The 21,505-nt window shown below is 41.3% G+C and overlaps 1 protein-coding gene across 5 annotated transcripts in view; it reads right to left on the reverse strand.

Annotated features, from left to right (window-relative positions):
• Positions 1-21,505, reverse strand: part of srpk2 (SRSF protein kinase 2) — a 261,158-nt gene that overhangs the window by 67,019 nt on the left and 172,634 nt on the right. For all 5 annotated transcript variants that reach the window (XM_034176049.1, XM_034176048.1, XM_034176050.1 and 2 more), the window contains 3 exons: positions 17,599-17,750; positions 4,994-5,102; positions 4,220-4,307 (listed from right to left, as the gene is read on the reverse strand). In XM_034176049.1, coding sequence (XP_034031940.1) covers positions 4,220-4,307; positions 4,994-5,102; positions 17,599-17,750 — 349 coding nt within the window. The remainder of the gene's footprint in view (positions 1-4,219; positions 4,308-4,993; positions 5,103-17,598; positions 17,751-21,505) is intronic.

Below are 21,505 nucleotides of genomic sequence, written 5' to 3' on the forward strand. Positions count from 1 at the left end.
TCAAACACAAATGTCCAGAGGCAGTGGTAGAAGAAAGGAAGTAAGAAGTGTCAAAGTGAGAGTCGGACCTTTGAATGGTGGCAGTATGACTAGTAAAGGGAGAGAGTTGGCTGATATGGCGGAACGGAAGTAATGACAGAAGCATCAGAGGTGGGTTTAAACTGTTGTATCATGGTGTGGATGGGAGGAGAAATGGTGTTGGGTCATACTAAAGGAAAAACATATTTATAGTGTGTTGGAAAGTTAGGTCTGACAGGGTGATAAGTGTGAAGTTGTAACTTGAAGAGGTGATGATGAACATCATCACTGCATATTCCCCACTGGTAGGTTGAAAGATGAAGGAGAAAGAAGAATTCTGGAGTGAGTTAGATGAGCTGAAGGAGAGTGCACCCAAGCATGACAGTGTGGTGAATGAGCAATGGGCATCTCAGTGAAGGGAGCAGTTGAGGGGGACGTAATGGGTAGATATGATATCGAGGAAAAGAATGTGGAAGGACAGATAGTGGTAGATTTTGCAGAAAGGATGGAAGGTTGGAAGGTCCTGCACCTTATACTCCAATGGGACTTATATACCGAAAAAAAAAAAACACACATTCGTTAATAACTATTAATAAAAGGGCTTTCCCAGGAATTAATGCACAAAACAAAATAAACTCGAATAATAAGTACGCTACAACAATACACAAAAATTTTCAATGACAGAGCTAGCAGATTAAAAAAGAAGAAGAAAAAAATCAAATGGTCTCATTTTTATTCTCTTTGCAATGTTGTGGGTCAGCAATCCATGTCCATTTAACATTTTCTGTTGTCCAAACTGCATTAAATAACATCTAATATGTTGTCCATCATGTTATTTGTCCATCTAGGCTATTTTTGCAATATAAAAGTGCATATGCTGCACACCACAAGCCGAGGATGTCCTGCAAAATTACACTGTTCCAGTCTGCATCTGTGTCCAACTGATATTTTCTGTTTATCAAATTGCATCAGTTAACATCCAATATGTTGTTCGTCACAGATTTATCCATCCATCTTCCTTATTCTTGGAATTTTAAAAAGTCACCTCAAGGGAAACGTTTAAAAATGTGTTCCACATACAAAAAAAGCACAACTTGCAGTCTACTCTGGTGTGACTTGTATATGTTTTTACCTCTTCATTTTTCGACAGGTGCAACGTAACCTGTCACACAACATATACACTGGGAAATACTGTACTTATTTAAAGAAGAAAGAGGAGCACAGGGTGATATATTAGAGCGGAGGAAGGTGCACACCGGTAGACTACATTCTATGTTGGAGATGCAACCTAAAAGAAATTGGGAATGTAAGGTGGTGGCAGGGGAGAGTCTAGTCATTTGGAGGATGACTTTGTCAATGATGAAGAGCAATAGAGTGAGAGCTAAAGGAAAGATTAGATGGTGGAAGCTGAAGAAGGAAGACTGTCATGTAAAATTCAGGGAAGAGGTGAGATAGGCACTGGATGGAAGTGAAGTGAAGTTGGACAACTGGACAGCTACTGCAGATGTGGTGAGGGAGACCGCTTGGAAGCTACTGGGTGTGACATCGGGACAGAGTAAAGAAGACTAGGAGACGAGCGTAAGGTGAAAAAACATGTCTTGGACTTCATTTCAATCAACCATTAAAAAAAATGCAAACAGCATTGTTCAGCATGGTAAATCTGAGTCTCTGTGAAGGCTCTCAGTTGTCCAGGTGGTTTCCATACTAGAGAAGCTTGTTCCTTCAACTGGACTGGGTTGCTTGATGCGAGGACATTTCGCTTCAAATCGCAGAAGCTTCCTCAGCTAAAATTCTTGCTCTGGTAGTCTGACTTCTGTCTTGACCCTTGTAGAGAAGAACAAACAGAAGCCACAAAAGCTGGAGTTTTAAACCTAACCAGACCCCTCCTACCGAGAGGCAGACTGCTATTGGCTAGTGACTAAACACTTGCTTTAATTAGCACCTATTGTGCTCTAGTTAGCACCCTCCTAATGACAGGGTAGCTATCCCTCCTAATGATGGGACTGATGGCTCTCCTGACGGCTCTCCTGACGCATATCCTGATGATGTGAATGACTCATTACCATGAACAAAAGACTGAAACTGCTTTGACCTGAGTACCCCATTGTAAACAGGGGACAAAGCGTGTCTCAGACCCCCTACCCGGTAAAGGCTGGGTTTCAACTGTTTCACATACAATGCCGCCTTCTCCCCTCTCTCAAACCATTTCTTCTCTCTGGCTAAGATTTTAACTTCCTTGTCCTCAAACGTGTGGTTAGTATCTTTAAGGTGGAGATGAACTGCAGACTCAGGTCCATTGGCGCCCTCTCTGCGGTGCTGGTATAGCCTTTTGTGTAACGGCTACTTTAAACTGGTTTAAAGTAAATCCCAGTTTACTCTAAACCTGTTAACACCTTGAGACAGAAATTAGTTCACCCTAAGGACAGGATCCCTAGTTACAAACAGAGCAATGTAGTGTACTCTATCAGATGTCAGGAAAACTGTAACAAACACTACATAGGTGAGACTAAGCAGCTGTTACACAAAAGGCTATACCAGCACCGCAGAGAGGGCGCCAGTGGACCTCAGTCTGCATTTCATCTCCACCTTAGGGCCCTGTCCCACTGGCGTTTAGGAGGATTTGCGGATGGAATGCGCACAAAAGTGGCCCACATCCGCCAAACAACCGCAATAACCGTGTAACATTCCTGAACACATCCATGATCATCCGCAGAGGCACGCATGTCCGCAGCCAGGATTTTTGAGCGGCTCAAAAGCAACCCAGTCCAGTCGAAGATTCAAGCTTCTCTACTATGTAAATCTGTGTTGCGTAGGCAGTTCTTAAACATTGAGGAACCATGCTGTAAGGAGACTAGTGAGGAAAGCCACCAAGACTTGAATTTAACTCCTGTTCCTGTCAAAGATATTAAAACACACTGCACGTATCCCAAAATATTTAAACAAAAATTAAACAAAATAAAATCTGAGATTCTGTGTGGCCGGCACTCGCACCAAAGACCAAAAAAACTAACACAAACAAACAAACAAACAAACCGCTACCTACCTACCCACATACCCTAGATTTATATTTCTTCTAGTTGGCCTCAGGAGAGATGGCAGTGGAGTTTTCAACAAGATGGTTTAATAAAATCTTGGAAAGGGAGAGGATGCCTGAGGCATGGAGAAGAAGTGTACTGGTACTATTTTTAAGAAACAACGGTGATGTGCAGCGCTGCGATAACTACAGAGGCATAAAGTTGATCAGACACAGTATAAAGTTATGGGAAAGAGTAGTGGAAGCTAGATTTAAAAAAGTGGTGAAGATCTGTGAGCAGCAGTATTTTTTTATTTTTTTTTGTATGCTGAGGAAGAGCACCACAGATGCTATGTTTGCTCTGAGAGTGTTGATGGAGAAGTACAGTAAAGGCCAGAAGGAGTTGCATTGTGTGTTTTAGGATTTAGAGAAAGCTTATGACAAGGTGCAGAGAGAAAAGTTGTAGTATTGTATGAGGATTGTATCATTGGATATACAGTATAAAGATGAACATTTTCATTTTTCTGGTCTCGATATATCCCCCTTTACATGGACTAATTCTCAAGAATGTGTGAAGTTTTGACTCATTGGGTGCAATGTTGAGAAGTGCTGGTTTCTCAGAATGTGAAACATAGAGAACTGCACCCTACTTTTTCTGGGTCAGGCTCAAAACCTCTCAGTTGCCCCTTGTAAGTATAAAGTAGAAATAGAAAGATAAGAGTGAGGAGTGATTGAAAATTGAAAAATAAAGAGAAAATAATCATGGTAGGTGGAGAGAGTGGGACAGACCTGAGAAAAGTCAGAGAAGAAGAAACAGAGATGAAGGAAAAAGCAGAAAAAACATTTGAGGTAAAAAAAAAAAGGAAAGGGAAGATGGATGTGAGAAATGAAGATGCTGACAACTGATTCCGAGACGAGTGCCCCTAAACCCACCATGTAAGATAAAGATTATCTTGTTAACCGAGGGAAGTGCATGGAAGGGAGATAGGAAGGGCGCAAAAGAACAGACAATGTGAGGAATAAGTCAAAAAAAGTCTCAATCATGGCAGAAAGTGATAAACAACAAAAGGAAATTGAGCAACACCAAAGTAACAAAGCAGAAGCATCAAATCTGTGACACACAGGAAATAAAGAATAAACAAATAAAACAGATGAAGACTAAAAAAGTCAAAGGAGTCAGGTTCTCACACATCGCAACAGTTTTATCTCATCCAGAGCCGTCTCGGTGTAATGCTGTGCACTCTTCACCACCTTCATCGCCACAAAGTTCTTCACTCTGCAATGACGTACAAACATACACACAATTCACGTTCAGTATGACTCACACACAGCAGACAGGTCATTCAGGCCAGAATGTTCCTTAATGTGTCTTTGTTACAGAGGAGAAAACAGGAATTAAAATTCTGACATTATCGAAGGGATTAACATTCACCTCCAAATGCAAAATATCATGTGTAGTGAATCATGAACAGCTATGTCAAAAACTGATTTTACAATGTCAATGTTTAACAAAATTAAAAGAAAAACAGGCAAACTACTGAACTTGTTGCTTATCAGGGTATAAAAGTGGCAGATTAATTTAAACATAAATAATAAACTGGGTTAAAAAAAAAAAACAATCAGTCTCCCACTCGCCAGTTTATGGTCACCATTACTTTAAATAACACGAATGACAAGAGTAAATGAGTTTGTGGGAGTCAGTGAAAGGTGACACTGTGCTGAGGACATCCTTCCATCCTGGTTGCCACATTAACACAGAAACAATGTCATGGAGTAAATGGAGTAAATGGATGGCTCTGGTGACTGCGCGAGCCGGTGTTGGTTGCAACCGTTGTTGTGGTAACGTGCCAGATGCTGTCAACAGGTGTGTGTGTGTGTGTGTGTGCGCGCACGCGAGTGAGCCGGAGAGTGAAGTGACATAAATGACTGCAAGAAGATCTTGTGTGTGCACTCATGACTCACTGAATGTCCCAGCAAAGCCATACGGTGGAGAAGTGGCCCCACCCCAACTTCCTGATCACATGGTACCTCCCGTTGAATAAATCACCTATCTTCACCAGATGGTACCCTCCTGATAGAGAGAGAAGATCAAGGTTACAGGTAACTGTATGTGATAACTGAACAATGACACAAAATCCATTTGTGAGTAACATGTAGAACTAAGAGCTAGAAACCTGAAAAACAATTTGACAAGCAGTAAGTGTTTTGAATAAAGTGCCAAGAGAAAAGTAAAAAATAAACACCACCACCACCACCAAAAAACAAACAAACCACAAAACAGAGGTGGATACTGCAGTGGTGTGGACTGTTTTCGTCGTTTCATGTCGCGCCGCACCTTGAACTTTTCTGGCGCCTGGTTGGTTCCTGTGGTTCCTCCGCTTGATGTGGAGCCCTGGACACTACGTACCACCAAGCCACATCGAGCTGAAGTCTCTCCAGGCATAAACCACGCCAACCTCCGAGGCCTTAGCCAGGTAGCATCGGAGGCTAATACACAGATTATCAACTGTGCGCTAGTTAATGCGCGTTCCGTGATGAACAAGACTTTCATTTTGCAGGATTTGTTCTCCACACACTTTTTGGATATATTGTTTGTGACTGAGACTTGGATCTCTGCGGGTGAGTCCTCAGCTTTTGTTGACCTGGTTCCTTCGAACTGCTCATTCATTAATGTTCCAAGAAGCAGTGGTCGGGGTGGTGGCCTATTTTCAGAGACAGTTTGGCATATAAAAGTATTGTGCCTGGATGTTTTTCATCATTTGAATTATGCTGCTTTGAACTGGGACACCGCAGTCCTGTGTTGTGCGCACTTATCTATCGCCCACCCAAGCACAACAAAGATTTTTTTAAAGGATTTCTCTGACTTGCTTGCAGCTGTTATTCCACAGTATGATCGAATCTTACTTCTGGGTGATTTTAATGTTCATGTTTGCTGTCCGTCCAAGCCTTTGGCTACTGAGTTTTTAGAATTGATTGATACCTTTAATTTTATGCAACATGTTACTGAAGCAACGCACATATTTGGTCATAGGTTGGACTTGCTTTTAACTAATGGTTTTGATGTCAGTAATGTTCAGCTTTTGGATGCAGTGTTCTCTGATCACCGTCCAGTGTTATTTTATTTTGGACAGCAGTAATAAACCCAGTGTTTCTGCATGCTATCGGCGGCAGCTGAGGCCAGGAGCGGGAGATAATTTCTCCTCCCTTTTTGTGGCCTCAAAAAACAATGTAGCTGTCACATGCCAAAATACAAAACAAATTGCATCTACTTTTCTTTTGGCATGCAATACCATTATGAACACTATTGCTCCACTCAAAGCTATGCGCCCTAAACCCAGAAAGGAGCCCTGGTTGAATGAAACTGTGCAACAGGCCAGACGTGAGTGTAGGAGGGTGGAGCGCAAGTGGAAGAAAGATGGATTGACCGTCTCCTATCAAATTCTTAAAAAAAGTTAGAGAAAATTCCAAAATATGGTCAGGTCTGAAAAGGCAAAATACTTTTCCAATCTAATTTCTGATAACTGGGACAAACCTCGTGTGCTTTTTAAAACTATTGGATCTTTGTTAAACCCTGGCCAATCCACCACTTTGGAAGCAACTCAAGTTGTTTGTAATCGCTTTTTAAATTTCTTTTGTGATAAGGTCGCCAGTATTAGGGCTGGGATGACTGTCACTTCGGCCAGTTCAATCATGGCTCACACCTGTTCTGCTGTGTTAGACCGGTTTGAACCTGTGTTATTTTCAGATTTATCAAATATTGTTAAAAATCTCAAACCTTCATTTTGTCCCTCAGACTGTATCCCCCCACGACTCTTTAAAGAGGTCTGGGGAACTATCGGCCCTGATGTTGTTGTTTTGGTCAACAGCAGCCTTATGTCAGGAAAAGTTCCTGCATTTTATAAGCAGGCTGTAGTTGAGCCTCTTTTAAAGAAAGCGAGTCTTGATAACTCTGTTATCTCTAATTATAGGCCCATATCTAAGCTTCCTTTTATTTCAAAGATTTTGGAAAAAGCTGTTCTTGTACAGCTACAAGAGTTTTTAGAAACGAACAACATTTTAGACAGTTTTCAGTCAGGTTATAAATTATTTCACGGCACGGAGTCTGCACTTTTAAAGGTTTTTAATGACCTGTTTTTAATCACTGATTCTGGTGATTCCGCCATTCTGGTACTTTTAGACTTGACTGCTGCCTTCGACACAGTTGACCATGCAACTCTTATCTCTTCTTGAGAACTGTGTGGGTGTCAGGGGGACAGCCTTGGACTGGTTCCATTCTTACCTTACAGGCCGTTCATTTACTGTCAGGCTGGGGGAGTCCACCTCGTCTTCTGTTCCTCTGAACTGTGGAGTCCCCCAGGGTTCTATTCTTGGGCCTATTCTCTTCACCCTATACCTTCTCCCGTTAGGTCAGGTGTTTAGAAAACATGGCATATCTTATCATCTTTATGCAGATGATACTCAAATTTATTTGCCTATTAAGAAGAACTCTAGCAGCCCCCTGACACCCTTGCTTGTGTGCCTGGAAGATGTCAGGGCTTGGTTGGCTCAAAATTTTCTTAGCTTAAATGAGAACAAAACCGAGGTGATGGTGTTTGGGCCCAGTGTTGGTTCCACAGTTCGATTAGACCTGGGCCCTCTCAGTCAACACATGAAGCCCACAGCCACCAACCTTGGCGTCATTGTGGACTCTGATCTTAAACTTGACAGGCAGGTCAAGGCGGTTGTTAAATCCAGCTTTTATCAGCGTCGTCTTTTAACCAAAATTAAATCAATTTTATCCTTTTCTGACTTGGAGCGTGTCATGCATGCTTTTATTTCTTCACGCCTGGACTACTGCAATTCACTTTTTTATGGAATTAATCAAAATACACTTCACAGATTGCAGTTAGTCCAGAACGCTGCTGCACGCCTCTTGACTGGGAGCAAAAAACATGAACATATTACACCTATTCTTGCGTCTTTGCACTGGCTCCCTGTTAATTTTAGAATTGATTTTAAAATTTTATTATTTGTTTTTAAAGTTTTAAATGGACTGGCCCCACAATATATTGTAGACCTCCTCCAAATTTACTCCCCAGCGCGTGCTCTGAGGTCTGAGGGCCAGCTCCAGCTTGTGGTGCCTAGGACGAGACTTAAGACCAGGGGGGACAGGGCCTTCTCTGTGACTGGGCCCAGACTCTGGAACGCTCTGCCTCTCCACGTTCGAACAGCCCCCACAATGGAGTGTTTTAAGTCTCGTCTGAAGACCCACTTTTATTCTCTGGCTTTTAGCTCTGCATGAGTTGTATGGTCCTCTGTTGTCTTTGGCCTAGTGTTTTATTTATTTATTGTTTTATTGTTTTTATGTTTATTTATTTATTAGTATCTGAGTGGGTTTATTGTTTTGTATAGTTGTATAATCATTTTTATGTGCAGCACTTTGGAAACTGTTCTGTTGTTTAAATGTGCTATATAAATAAAGTGGATTGGATTGGATTGGTGACGTGATGAATCTCAAGCTCATCCTACTATGTAGACACAAATGAAGATAAATTAACTGTTTTCTTCTCAATTTGGACCCATCCTTAGTAAGACACTGGTATATCCAAGTCTGAAAATATGACAAAAATCAGCTCTGAGGATAAACTCATTGGCCAAATTATCAATGTTGTGTTACAAAGCTATACATCAAAACATCCAAATAATAAATTCCCATTTCCCTAAAAACATCCATTAATATTACAGTCGGGTACATGAGTATTTTCAGTGACACAATATTTTCAATGATGCCTTTTTCCATCAACACAATGCAGTTGAAGTGAAATAATCAAGATGTGATTGTAGTGTGGACTATTGCTTTATTTCAAGGGGTTCAACAAAAAATACTGCATTAACCATTAAGGGATTACAGCCATTTTTCTACACAGCACCTTCTCCAGTTTTACAGGAAATATGTAACTGGACAAACAAAATTTCACTGCCATTCATAATACAAATCCCCACTTTTACAGTTTTCTACTGACAAGTCAGGGAATTGACAGTTCCAAGTCCCTGAATATGTCTTGGACTTCATTAAGAAATACAAACAATATGGTTCTGTTTGGTAAATATGTCTGGAGTAGTCTGTTCTCAAAAACTGAGTGGCTGTGCAAAGAGGAGACGGGTGAGGGAAGCCAATAAGACAGGTCTGAAAGAAGTGGCTGTTTTTTGTGGGTGTAGAGCAACTTTTGTTTGTTCCATCATCAGTTATACAGCTTCAAGGTTGAGTAGAATAGAGGATAATCTTTAAAAGATGCCAAACTTCAGCTACAGTTTGCCAGAAGGCACATGAGATACTCGAGCCTAGATCTGCGGGGAGGTGATGGTCTAGTGGTTAAGCAGTGGGCTTCAGACCAGAGGATCCTTGGTTCAAACCCCCGTCTGGCCGGACAATCACTACCGACCCTTGGGCAAGATCCTTAAACTCCAAATTGCTCCCGGTGTGTAGTGAGCGCCTTGCATGGCAGCACCCTGACAACGGTGTGTGAGTGTGATTGTGTGAATGGGTGACTGTAAGGCATTATTGTAAAGCACTTTGAGCTTCTGATACAGTTGGGAAAGCACTATATAAATGCAGTCCATTTAGCATTTATCTCATCTGCGTTCTTGAATAAAAATTGTTCTCTGTTTCACTTCACCATGCATATCTCCCCCAGCACAGGATAAAAAAATTGAGCTTGTGGGAGAGCTTGCTGATTTACCGATAAATCTTTCTGCTGCATCGCCAAAAAGCGGCCTGACATGCAGCCTTACTATAATGTGCTCAGGCCTTCAATAATCAACACTAGTAAATTATTGACACCTATTTTGATTCACGCACTACTTCATTACAGACAGGCATAATATGCCATTTTTCTACACATAGACATCTTGCAACATTGATCACATATTTTTCCACATCATTCAACACAAATAACCCATTTTATTGTATTTGTAGCATTTTACATTCAATGTCATGCAGGAAAATAACGTTATATGGTTATTAGCTGAGTTATCTGATTTAACAGCGCTGCCACACTGAGTGACAGAATGATGGCTTTCTGTGAAATCTGAGTAGTTTGCACTGACTCCAGTTTCAGTCGACTTCAAATGTCAGGACAATGTATTTTATTCGAGGAAGTGACTGGAACGTCTGGAGTTTGAAGTTGGCTTAGAATGCAGCTTAAGTGCATCTATTTGAAAATTTATGCCAAATATGAGCACCAACTTAATGCATTAAAGCATGGAGATATAGACAAAATGTTCTGCTGCTAATATCAAACTCAAATTTTAGAAGAAATGCAACAACAGTGAACTGCCTGTGGAATGACCTCTGGTGAACCACAAAAATAAAAATCTTCCAGTAAGCAGCAGTTCCAAGGTTCTGCAGGTGAAAACACCTTGTTAATGACAAGGATCAAATCTGAAAGGCAGGTATTACTATTATTATAAATTACACACTTAATCATCAATGTCTATGCAAGCAGTATTGACTTCTATGACTACAATCTTCACAGAACTCATCCATCAAAGATGATTACTTATCATGCCAATGTCATACAGAATAACAACTGTGGACATATCAGGGTTTTACAGCTACATGTTTTTGCTCATGTTTGTTAGACTGTTGAGGGGTTTATTAGTAAAATCACTCAAACAAATACTTTTCAGACAACTTGATGTAGAGTTTGAGTAAAGCCTGGAACAGATGCCAATACAGTTTGATGTTCTGGATAAATGGGAAACAGTGTACTATAATTAATAAACTCTGTGAGTTAGTGGACAAGATAACTCAATAACAGCTGAATGGACTTTCGTCATAGTCAGTGGGAATATTACTTTGATAGATATCTAGAGACAAACATGGTGCAAAAAATTCCTTTTTGTATATCTTAACAACCAAGAAACCTAGATGGAACCAACTTGGTGCGAATATTACTTGGATAATGGTCAAGGTAAATGTGGTCAAAAGAAAATCTTTTTTGTATATCTCAACAACCAAGAAGCACAGAAGGATCAACTAAAACATATTGGCAAGCAAAATATTTGTGATTGATTTGTATGAATGACTTCATAATGTAGTCATACAGAAGCCATACATAGTCGTATATTGATATTGTGGTGTGTAGAACACACGGGGTGTGCATCAGCTTCTGATATCTTTCATTCTAGTTTCACCAAGGAGTTGAAGAAGATTTCCAAATTCTATTGGTTCAGTGGTCATAAGTTAATAGTTCAAAGTCTTGCTCAGACATACTGATGCCCCAGGCATACGTCTGGGGCCCGCTGCAGGAGCTCCTGGGCTTTCGGTAAAATTAGACCCATTTTAAGCCTTATTTTGGCAGCCAAGCAGACTCCTGAAAAGTCAGTAATCCTTCATCCAGATTTTCCAAAAAAAAAAAAAAAAAAAAAAAAAAAAAAAAAAGGATTTCTGGAAAAATCCTGAAAATTCTTATGCCTGCTCACATGTTCACTGTAGAAAACCAATCATATAGTCATCATTACAGCAGAGTTACTGTCATCTATACTGGCAGGCTGTAGATGATGATGTGAGACATGATCATTTTTCAATTTGAACTACACAACACAAAGCAATAATTAATTTAATTGAAAGGTACAACAGAGTTTTAGTGTTCTGCACAAAGTTACAGTAAATCGGGAAACTGGGTTTCCTGGTTGCTTCAAAAGTTAAGTTTATGTGAGGTTGCAGATTACTGTAATTCTTCTCTGTAAATCACACAAATTGTTCACGTATACCTGATTACCTGATTAAAACACCTCATTAAATATGAAATGATAACCTGTCAAAGGAGAAAATTTTAAACTTTTGGTGACAAGTTACATCACAGTGGGCTACTGCCTTGCTCATAGACAGTGGTGGCATAATTTTTCATTGTCTGCTTGTGGAAAACAATGAAACATATGATTTTCTGCTTACAGCTAACATATGAAAACAGCATCACCCAAAACAGCACAAACTAATGAAAAAAACTAAAAAAAACCCTTATCAAAAGAAGCAGGCTACGCGGTGGCTTAGTGGTTAGCACTGTTGCCTCACAGCAAGAAGGTTGTGAGAGCAGTTCCCGTCCATCCTGTGTGGAGTATGCATGTTTTCCCCATGTCTGCGTAGGTTCTTTCTGGGTGCTCCGGCTTCCTCCCACATCCAAAGACATGCAGTTTAGGTGAACCTGAAACTTTAAATTGTCCTTAGGTGTGAGTGTGGGTGTGAATGTGTTTGTTTGTCTATATGTGGCGCTCTGGCAGACTGGCATCCTGTCCAGGTGTACCCCACCTCACACCCGATAACTGATAGGATAGGCTCCAGCCCACCGCCTCCCCGCCCCGTGACCCTTAATTGGAGCAAGTGGGTTTACAAAATGGATGGATGGAATCAAAAGAAATATGTAAAACCAAATCCAAATATGACTAAATATTTAAGGTGTGACAACTTCTTTTTGAGCACATGAATTTAAAAATAGTCGTAAAAGGTTAAAGTGCAAACATGTTTGGCGAAAAAAAAAATACACTTGCCAACCACTCCATCAAGTAACAATGAAGAGAGGGAACTACGAAGGCAACTAGAACTATTACAACAATCACTATTAATAATAATAATAATAAAAAAAATCATCTTTCATGACAACAATATCCAAAGGGGTACCCAAATTACAAGGCTTTTAAAGTTGCTAAAAAATTTCTGAAATAAATGAAAGAGCAACCGTTTTAGGGCTTTACATGTTAGTAGTATTCTTAAAATCAATTTTTTATATTTATTAATACCCCATTTCTGTGGATATTATTCCAGTATGTGTCATGGCAGGCTCATACCATAAAGAATATCTATAAATCTGTTAAATATTTCAGCAGGTGCTCTGTAGTGGTGGTGCTGTTACACTGTAGTCTTCAGATGTATGTGTGTTGGGGGTGGGCTGGATTGATAGGTTGGGGGGTGGGCTGTTGTGGTGTGTCCGGGCCCCCTTTGGGCTTGGCGGTAAAGGTCAACTCACAGGAGGCTGGGTATGGTGCATGTCGAGCACTGCGAGGTGGCGGGGGAGGCGGGGGATTGGTCCCTCTGCTCTGATATGGGAACCTTGGACCAGTGGGTGCAGTAATGCATGGGGATGTTGCCAGTTCTTGCACTGTTAGGTGGTCCCAGGATGGGTTTTCATCCACTCTCTTTGTGGGGTTCTGGATTCTTTCTGACATTGGGGCTGGGGGTTTGTGTCTGATGCCTCATGCTCACAAGGCAGCTTCATTCCTGCGTGCATGGAGTAAGGGCAGGGGGTGGGGTGCACAATGTCATTTGATGTTTTGTCTGCAGTCCCTCATAGGTTATTCTCACCCTTGGCGGCATGGACTAATGGTCCTGCCCTGGTATATGTCCTCCCCCACAGGTTAGTCTGTAGTGCTTGCTATGTCAGTGGGGCCGTGCATGGAAGTGAGGCCGCACCTTATTTCAGGAGCCATGTTGCATGGACAGGCCTCTCATGATAACAAATTTTACTCGGCGATATATTGAGCCAGACAATATCACAGTAAATGGTAATATCATAATATTTTTGTCATCATCATTTTAAGATCATTGTAGCTACTGACATAATGACAGCATAGCGTGTTTTCAAAGAGCAATAAGTAAGTCCCTTCAGCTGCTCCCTTGTTGTTGGCAAATAAAATATCTGGAACTCCTTGGGAGCACTATGAGCATATAGTTGTATGCAAAGTTTTGGGCACCTGTGATGATTTCCATGATTTTCCTTTATAAATCATTGGTTGTCTGGATCCGAAATTTCAGTTAAATATATCATGTAGCAGACAAACACAGTGATATTTGAGAAGTGAAATGAAGTTTAAAGGATTTTTTAAAAAAATTTGGATTTTTCAAAATTATGCAGGTGCAAAATTTGGGCACCCCAACAGAAAAAAAATACATCAATATTTAGTAGATCCCCCTTTTGTAGAAATAACAGCCTCTAAACGTTTCCTATAGCTTCCAGTGAGAGTCTGGATTCTGGTTGAAGGTATTTTGGACCATTCTTCTTTACAAAACATCTCAGTTTGTTGGTTTCGAGCATGGACAGCCCACTTAAAATCACACCACAGATTTTAAATAATATTCAGGTCTGGGGACTGAGATGACCATTCCAGAACGTTGTACTTGTTCCTCTGCATGAATGCCTTAGGAGATTTTGAGCAGTGTTTAGGGTCGTTGGCTTGTTGAAAGATCCAGCCCCGGCGCAACTTCAACTTTGTCACTGATTCATGAACATTGTTCTCAAGAATCTGCTGATATTGACTGGAATCCATGTGACCCTCAGCTTTAACAAGATTCCCAGTACGTGCAGTGGCCACACAGCCCCGCAGTATGATGGAACCACCTCCAAATGTTACTGTAGGCAGCAAGCGTTTTTCTTGGAATGCTGTGTTCTTTTTCAGCCATCCATACCGCCCCTTATGTCCAAATAATTCAGTTTTAGTTTCATCAGTCCACAGCACCTTATTCCAAAATGAAGGTGGCTTGTCCAAATGTGCTTTAGCATACCTCAAGCAACTCTGTTTGTGGCGTGTACGCAGAAAAGGCTTCCTCTGCATTACAGCATCATACAGCATCTCCTTGTGCAAAGTGCGCTGTATAGTTGAATGATGCACAGAGACACTATCTGCAGCAAGATCATGTTGTAGGTCTTTGGAGCAGGTCTGTGGGTTGACTATGACTGTTCTCACTATCCTTCGCTTCAGTTTATCTGAGATTTTTCTTGGCCTGCCACTTCGGGCCTTAACTAGTACTGTGCCTGTGGTCTTCCATTTCCTCGCTATGTTCCCCACAGTGGAAACTGACAGCTGAAATCTCTGAGATAGCTTTTTGTATGCTTCCCCTAAACCATGATGTTGAACAATCTTTGTTTTCAAGTCATTTGAGAGTTGTTTAGAGGTTCCCATGTTGCCAATCATTAGAAGAGATGCAAAGAGGGGAAACATTTGCAAATGGCCACATTAAATACCCTTTCTCATGATTGGATTCACCTGCATAAGGAGGGTCAATGAGCTTACCAAACCAATTTTGTGTTCCAGTAATTAGTGCTACATGTATTCAAATCAATAAAATGACAAGGATGCCCAAATTTATGCACCTGACCAATTTTGTTTAAATAATTATTGCACACTTTCTGTAAATACTAGAAACTTCATTTCATGTGTCAAATATCAGTGTGTTCGTCTCCTATATGATATATTTAACTGAAATTTCTGATCCAGACAACCAATGATTTATAATGGAAAATCATGAAATTATCAGGGGTGCCCAAACTTTTGCATACAACTGTATGTCAGTCTGAGCTAAAGTCATTTTAAACAATTTTGACTGGTATAATGAGATCAATCAATTATTTTGTGTTGGACTAACTCCATGTTATGGCCCCTTCACACATAGTGTGACGTTTGGGCGGCATTTGGACGAAAACGGTGATGCAGCGTGAAACAGTTTGAAATTACCGCAAAAAAATCGCGCACAAAACATCGTGCTGATGGGCAGGCATGCACGAGCCCGGTGCGAAAGTTCGTGCACGCGCCGGTATCTTTCGAGTAAGAACAGTGCCAGGTGCAGCACATGGCACCGCTTATGTGGTATAAATAAAAAAAAATAAAAATCAGCCGGTACCTGTGGAACCACATCGCGCTGCTTATGTGGAATAATTTTTTTTTTTAAAAGAGAAAAACACACCACCCACTGGATGCGAACTCACGCCTTTCAAAAGCTCTGATTGCCAGTCAGTGACTTTACCACTGAACTACGGAGCTGTTCTTTGAAAGATGTGGGAATCTGCTTCACATCAGGAAGGACATGGAAGTATTATTATTTATCAATCGATCAATACAAATATGATCCATTCTGTTCCTCTGTAAATGACACATGGTCACAGACATACAGTCATGAAATGACATGGATGAGAAGCAGTTCACTTGTCTCATTCATGTCCACATCTTCTGGTGCGTCTTTAAGCAGCAGGACACTGCGCCATGTGGAACAGAGCTCACTTGGATGACGTGACGGTGAGATCGCCTGTCCATGTGCGTGCCATGCGCGCTCGCTGCAACATGTCACCACAGTGATGTATGTTTTTATTTATGTCCACTTGATAACAGCAAACAGACACACGCACATCACAGTGGAGAGTTGTTTGTCCATGTCTGTCCAAACACATTACATGGTGTCCAGCTGGACTGTCCAGATCCACAGATTTCCACAGCCGCTTCAGTGGGAGGACACACCTTCTGTCAGTTCTCAGTGCACACACCAAAGCCACACTTGTGTGGGACTTAGACACATTTCTCTGTGAGTACGAAGGTGATTGCCTGGAGTCTGTTATCGTGCCAAGAGTGCGACTGGCCACACATTTTCTAAATGCCATGCGAGCGGTGTGAGATGTTCATGCGTGTCACCTGGAATTTGGCCACCACCTGCCGTGAGAGGGTGCGATGGGTTTGCACAGCGCATACTTTGTCTTTCAGGCGTTGTGTGTGCAAATATTTGTAGCAACAGGTGTACACATTGAATTATACTGTACGTTGCGTGAATGCAGTAAAATTTCAAGGACAATATTTTCTCCGTCCACCTTGTCCTCTTTGTAGTCACTCCAACACTGTGGACATGGTGCGCACATTGGAAATCGGGTTCCTTGAAGGCACCATGGTTTGTTTGGGTTTTTTTTTGTAACATTTTCTCAGCATCTCCTCCTCACACAAATTTCTGGACATCTGGTGCACACCTGTCAAGTGGGAAGGTCATTATGTTTGTTTATTTTGGCTTCTTTTGTTTTGCTCAAGTGCGAATATGTGTGGGTGCATGTGCGTCTCTGCATGTGTCTCTCTACTTGTAATAACATCTATGTAAGACCATGCAATGCACACTACAATGTAATACGAGAAACGTGGCACATAACGTTGCGAATATTTTGAACACACTCAAACTGCTGTGTTACTGTCTCATCTCATTAAGACACGTTTGTAATGCAGTCCAGTCACACACTTTGCAACAGGACTTGCATTTCTGTAGGATTGTGGTGAAACATGCATTCATACAGTTTAATTGCGCAGTGAGTGGAAAGATAAGACTCCGGTGTCTGCACCAGCAACTATGAGAGCTACTGCAGTTGCAGGACATGCACTATTTTTTCCCATGATAACTGTTGTGCAATCATATGTAGTGTTTACCAAATAGGTGTGCGCCATTTTAGTATAGCAGTGTACATCAAATAAAGTGTGATGACACAAAAAAAACCTTGGGGATACTACAGTGTCACTCATATCTGTCAACAACAAGACAATCTTGAAACACTGGTGTCTGAACAGCAAAGTAGGTCTCATTAATGACTCCAGTGATGCTGCTGCTAATCGCATTAAAGGGAGAAATGAAGGAGAGGAAGAGACAGAGGGATGGAAGCATCCTCACAGCTTTGAGCACACTGAAGAAAGGATAAGTAAAGCAGTCAGACAGGCTGGTACGCACTGACAGACATCTGTACATCTGTACAGAGTGGATGAATTGGCGACGTTTCTGTGTCACTCAATCTGACCTTTGCAATAGTCCGCTGGGTCCTCCTGCTCCTCATCATCGGAGCCCAGGATCTCCTCCTCTGGCTCCGGAGGCCCCACTGGCTCAGCAGGAGGCGGAGGGGGTGGCGGGGGAGAAGGAGCACTCACTGGGGCTTTCTGCTGGGTCTCAGGCCTGTGAAGAAATCAGAATGTGAAGGTCACACAACGTTTCAATGGAAATATGTCGAGGTGCACTTTGGTGAGCTAAGTGCAACCCCGTCCAGGTCCAACTGTAGCTGTGACTCACCAAATGACACTGAAGACTCATCTTTAAGTGCAGATGACCAATATTGAAAAAAGAACTAGGTACTATTAAATGTCAATTTTTGCTGCCTGTGCTGCTGATTTGCGTCACACAGACACCACTCATCGAACAGGTGATGAAAGGTGATTATCTTCTAAAACCTGTGTTACAAAAGGGGTGCCGCAAATTATGCCAAAAAACAAACGATAAGCGTACTTACATTCAACACCTCTATCAACAACCAAATAGAGCCAATGCCATGCTGTTAAAGAAAATGTGAGTGTGTGTGTGTGTGTGTGTGTGTGTGTGTGTGTGTGTGTGTGTGTGTGTGTGTGTGTGTGTGTGTGTGTGAGATGTTTTATATGTGCTCCCAAAATTGAACCACTTTATTCTTGACTGACACATAACCTACGACCATGTTTCACCCTTTAATGGTCACCTCATCAGTTTAGTAGAGCATATTGATATATCTACCACATTCTATTGAAAAATGTGAGGCTATTAAAGGGCTAATACACACACACACACACACACACACACACACACACACACACACACACACACACACACACACACACACACACACACGGGTGGTCCTCTACAGTATGCCAAAAATAAAAATGTCACTTTCTTAATTTGCTTCCTGACAAAAATGTTCATCTTGATGAGATAATGTTTTGTGTAAAACTGTATTTCGATACACCTATTCTAACCACTGGTGCACGCGGGATGGAAATTGTAATGGTTGAGCATATTACCACAAAGTAGCAAAAGTAATGTGCCTGTTAACAAATGAAGTACAAATTGAAACTGACCATACAGGAGAGATAAATAAGCATTACATGTCACTGTCCATCTATTTGGTGAAAACAAACAGTCATGGGGAGTGGCGTTTGGTTCCGATTTTCTTTGACTCCGGGAACTGACATCGATGCCACTCAACAACTTACAGCAGGTATTGGCGCTGCTGTTCATCCTTTGTAAGGACCTGATTGTAATCCTGGATAAGTCTAATTCCTCGCTCAGTAAAATCATGGACAGCAGCAATGTTATCCAGGACCTGCTGCGACGACTGGAATGATGGGTCATCCTCCCAGTCTGAGGGGTCCTTGATGACGAAGTCCATGTCAACACTGAATGCCTCAAAAATGCAACCTGAGGCAGATCGAGTCCATAACTCAAAAGGTCACTCGCACATCACAAAAAACAGGCAGCAATGGTTAATATTTTTCAAATGACATGAAATTTCACCCAATTTATTTTTACCCCTAAATGAACCAACAAATGAAGAAGCACCTTGAAAAACTTGAAGTTTGTTTTTCAGGACCACCCTAACACACATACAAACAAAAAAACTGGCACAGATAACAAGAGTCACTAGAAATAAATTTTATAAAATAGAAGGTGCACACAGCCCACAATTATTTGCATCACCTTGTTATAAAACCACTGTTAACATGGTGCCCTACGTTCATTTCTCAGTGCTCCTCTCCACGGGCCATGTTCCACTTAAAATAATGGTTGCAGAATCATTAAAGTGGTATATTTACAAAGGAAATGATAACGATGATTGATCAGGATACATGTTAACTATTAATACAAATTATAGCACATTATTATTGTCACCACTGTTGACATTTAAATGCTTTTAAACGTTTGTCTATTTATCTCTTATACTGCTATTTTATTCTTTTCTTCTTTTATTACAAAGGTGAGAGAGAAACCAAATTTAGATTCTCCTGTATGTCGTATACATATAGCAATTTCAATTTCAGATTTTAGCAAATTCACAATAAAGACTCTTTGAATCCTTCAATTTTGAATCTTCGAGAAAAATTTTAAATCTAAAAAATATTCATTTATAAATCAATCAATCTATTAAAAGAGAAGTAAAATTTTTCCTAAGCAATTCCAATGAAGTTGGAACGTTGTGTAAAATGTAAATAAAAACATATTTGCTCATTTTGAAATTGATACCTGCAACACGTTTCAAAAAAGCTGGGACTGTGGTATGTTTACCACTGTGTTACATCACCTTTCCTTCTAACAACACTCAATAAGCATTTTGGAACTGAGGACACAAATTGTTGAAGCTTTGTAGGTGGAATTCTTTCCCATTCTTGCTTGATGTACGACTTCAGTTGATCAACAGTCCGGGGTCTCTGTTGTCGTATTTTGTGCTTCATAATGCGTCACACATTTTCAGTGGGCGACAGGTCTGTAGCAGCAGCAGCAGCGTGTGGTACTTGTGTTGCCAGTTCTCGTAAAAAACCTGAAGTTTATGAAACTACTAATGGTAGAGTGATAGTGGAGGATGAGTTTCTACACTTTATTTCTGCCAAGATGAGAACATTGCCGCAGGATCAAATTGTCTTGTTGGCTACAGGCAACTTTTCATGTGAGTGGATTGAATGGTAAATGGACTGCATTTATATAGCGCTTTTCCATCTGCATCAGACGCTCAAAGTGCTTTACAATTATGCCTCGCATTTACCCCGATGTCAGCGTGCTGCCATACAAGGCGCTCACTACACACCGGGAGCAATAGGGGATTAAAGGCCTTGCCCAAGGGCCCTTAGTGATTTTCCAGTCAGGCGGGGATTGAAGAGTCCAAGCGTCTCCTACACTCAACAAAAATATAAACGCAACACTTTTGGTTTTGCTCCCATTTTGTATGAGATAAACTCAAAGATCTAAAACTTTTTCCACATACACAATATCACCATTTCCCTCAAATATTGTTCACAAACCAGTCTAAATCTGTGATAGTGAGCACTTCTCCTTTGCTGAGTTAATCCATCCCACCTCACAGGTGTGCCATATCAAGATGCTGATTAGACACCATGATTAGTGCACAGGTGTGCCTTAGACTGAGATGGTGACCACTGCTTTGGAGCGCCGGCTGACGGTTATTGAAACACACGGATGGATCTACCCGGGCCAAGAAGCTGTGCTTGGGTCCAAACAGACAGAAGCGCAATTGTTGGAATCTTTGGAAAGGCCATCGGGTATGGATGCAAAGCTAATGTTACAACCGGGAGAGGCCTCGAATCAACAACCCTGTCACCGGCATGGAGTACTGTTTTAAGGAAAGGGAAATCAAAGCCTCAGAAATCGCTGAAGGTGGCTGTGGCGCTGGGACAAAATCATTCAAAGAGGGAGCAGCGCAAAGGGGGAATAATAGGAACTGGCACAGCAAGCACCATCACAGTGGTTAAAACCAAGTTGGTGAGTGTCTCTGCCACTAAATTCTCTCCTGATCTTGCTGCTGACACTCTGTGTGCCTATTTAACTGAGAAACTGGGCAACTCTGTGACGTGTCGAAAGACTGAGTCTACGCGCAGCAGATTTAACTTGTTTCATATCACTGCAGAGTGCAATGAAGTTGCGGACATATATGATCCACAACTATGGCCGTCGGGTGTGTATGTGCACCGTTACTTTGAGGCACGTAAACCAAAAATTAACGGCGTCCGCTCAGCCTGTGGACCAGAGGCTGGTAACGCTACCCAGAGGAAGTGCTCTGAAAATGTATCTGTACCTGTAGCTTCACTGGAGAATAATGGCTACGCAGATCCTGATGAATAAATGTCAGGGATTAATATTGTATCATATAATGCAGTGTAGCAGACAGAGCGCGTCGC

The sequence above is a fragment of the Thalassophryne amazonica genome, chromosome 8 (genome assembly GCF_902500255.1).
Source record: "Thalassophryne amazonica chromosome 8, fThaAma1.1, whole genome shotgun sequence".
Taxonomy (NCBI): domain Eukaryota; kingdom Metazoa; phylum Chordata; class Actinopteri; order Batrachoidiformes; family Batrachoididae; genus Thalassophryne; species Thalassophryne amazonica.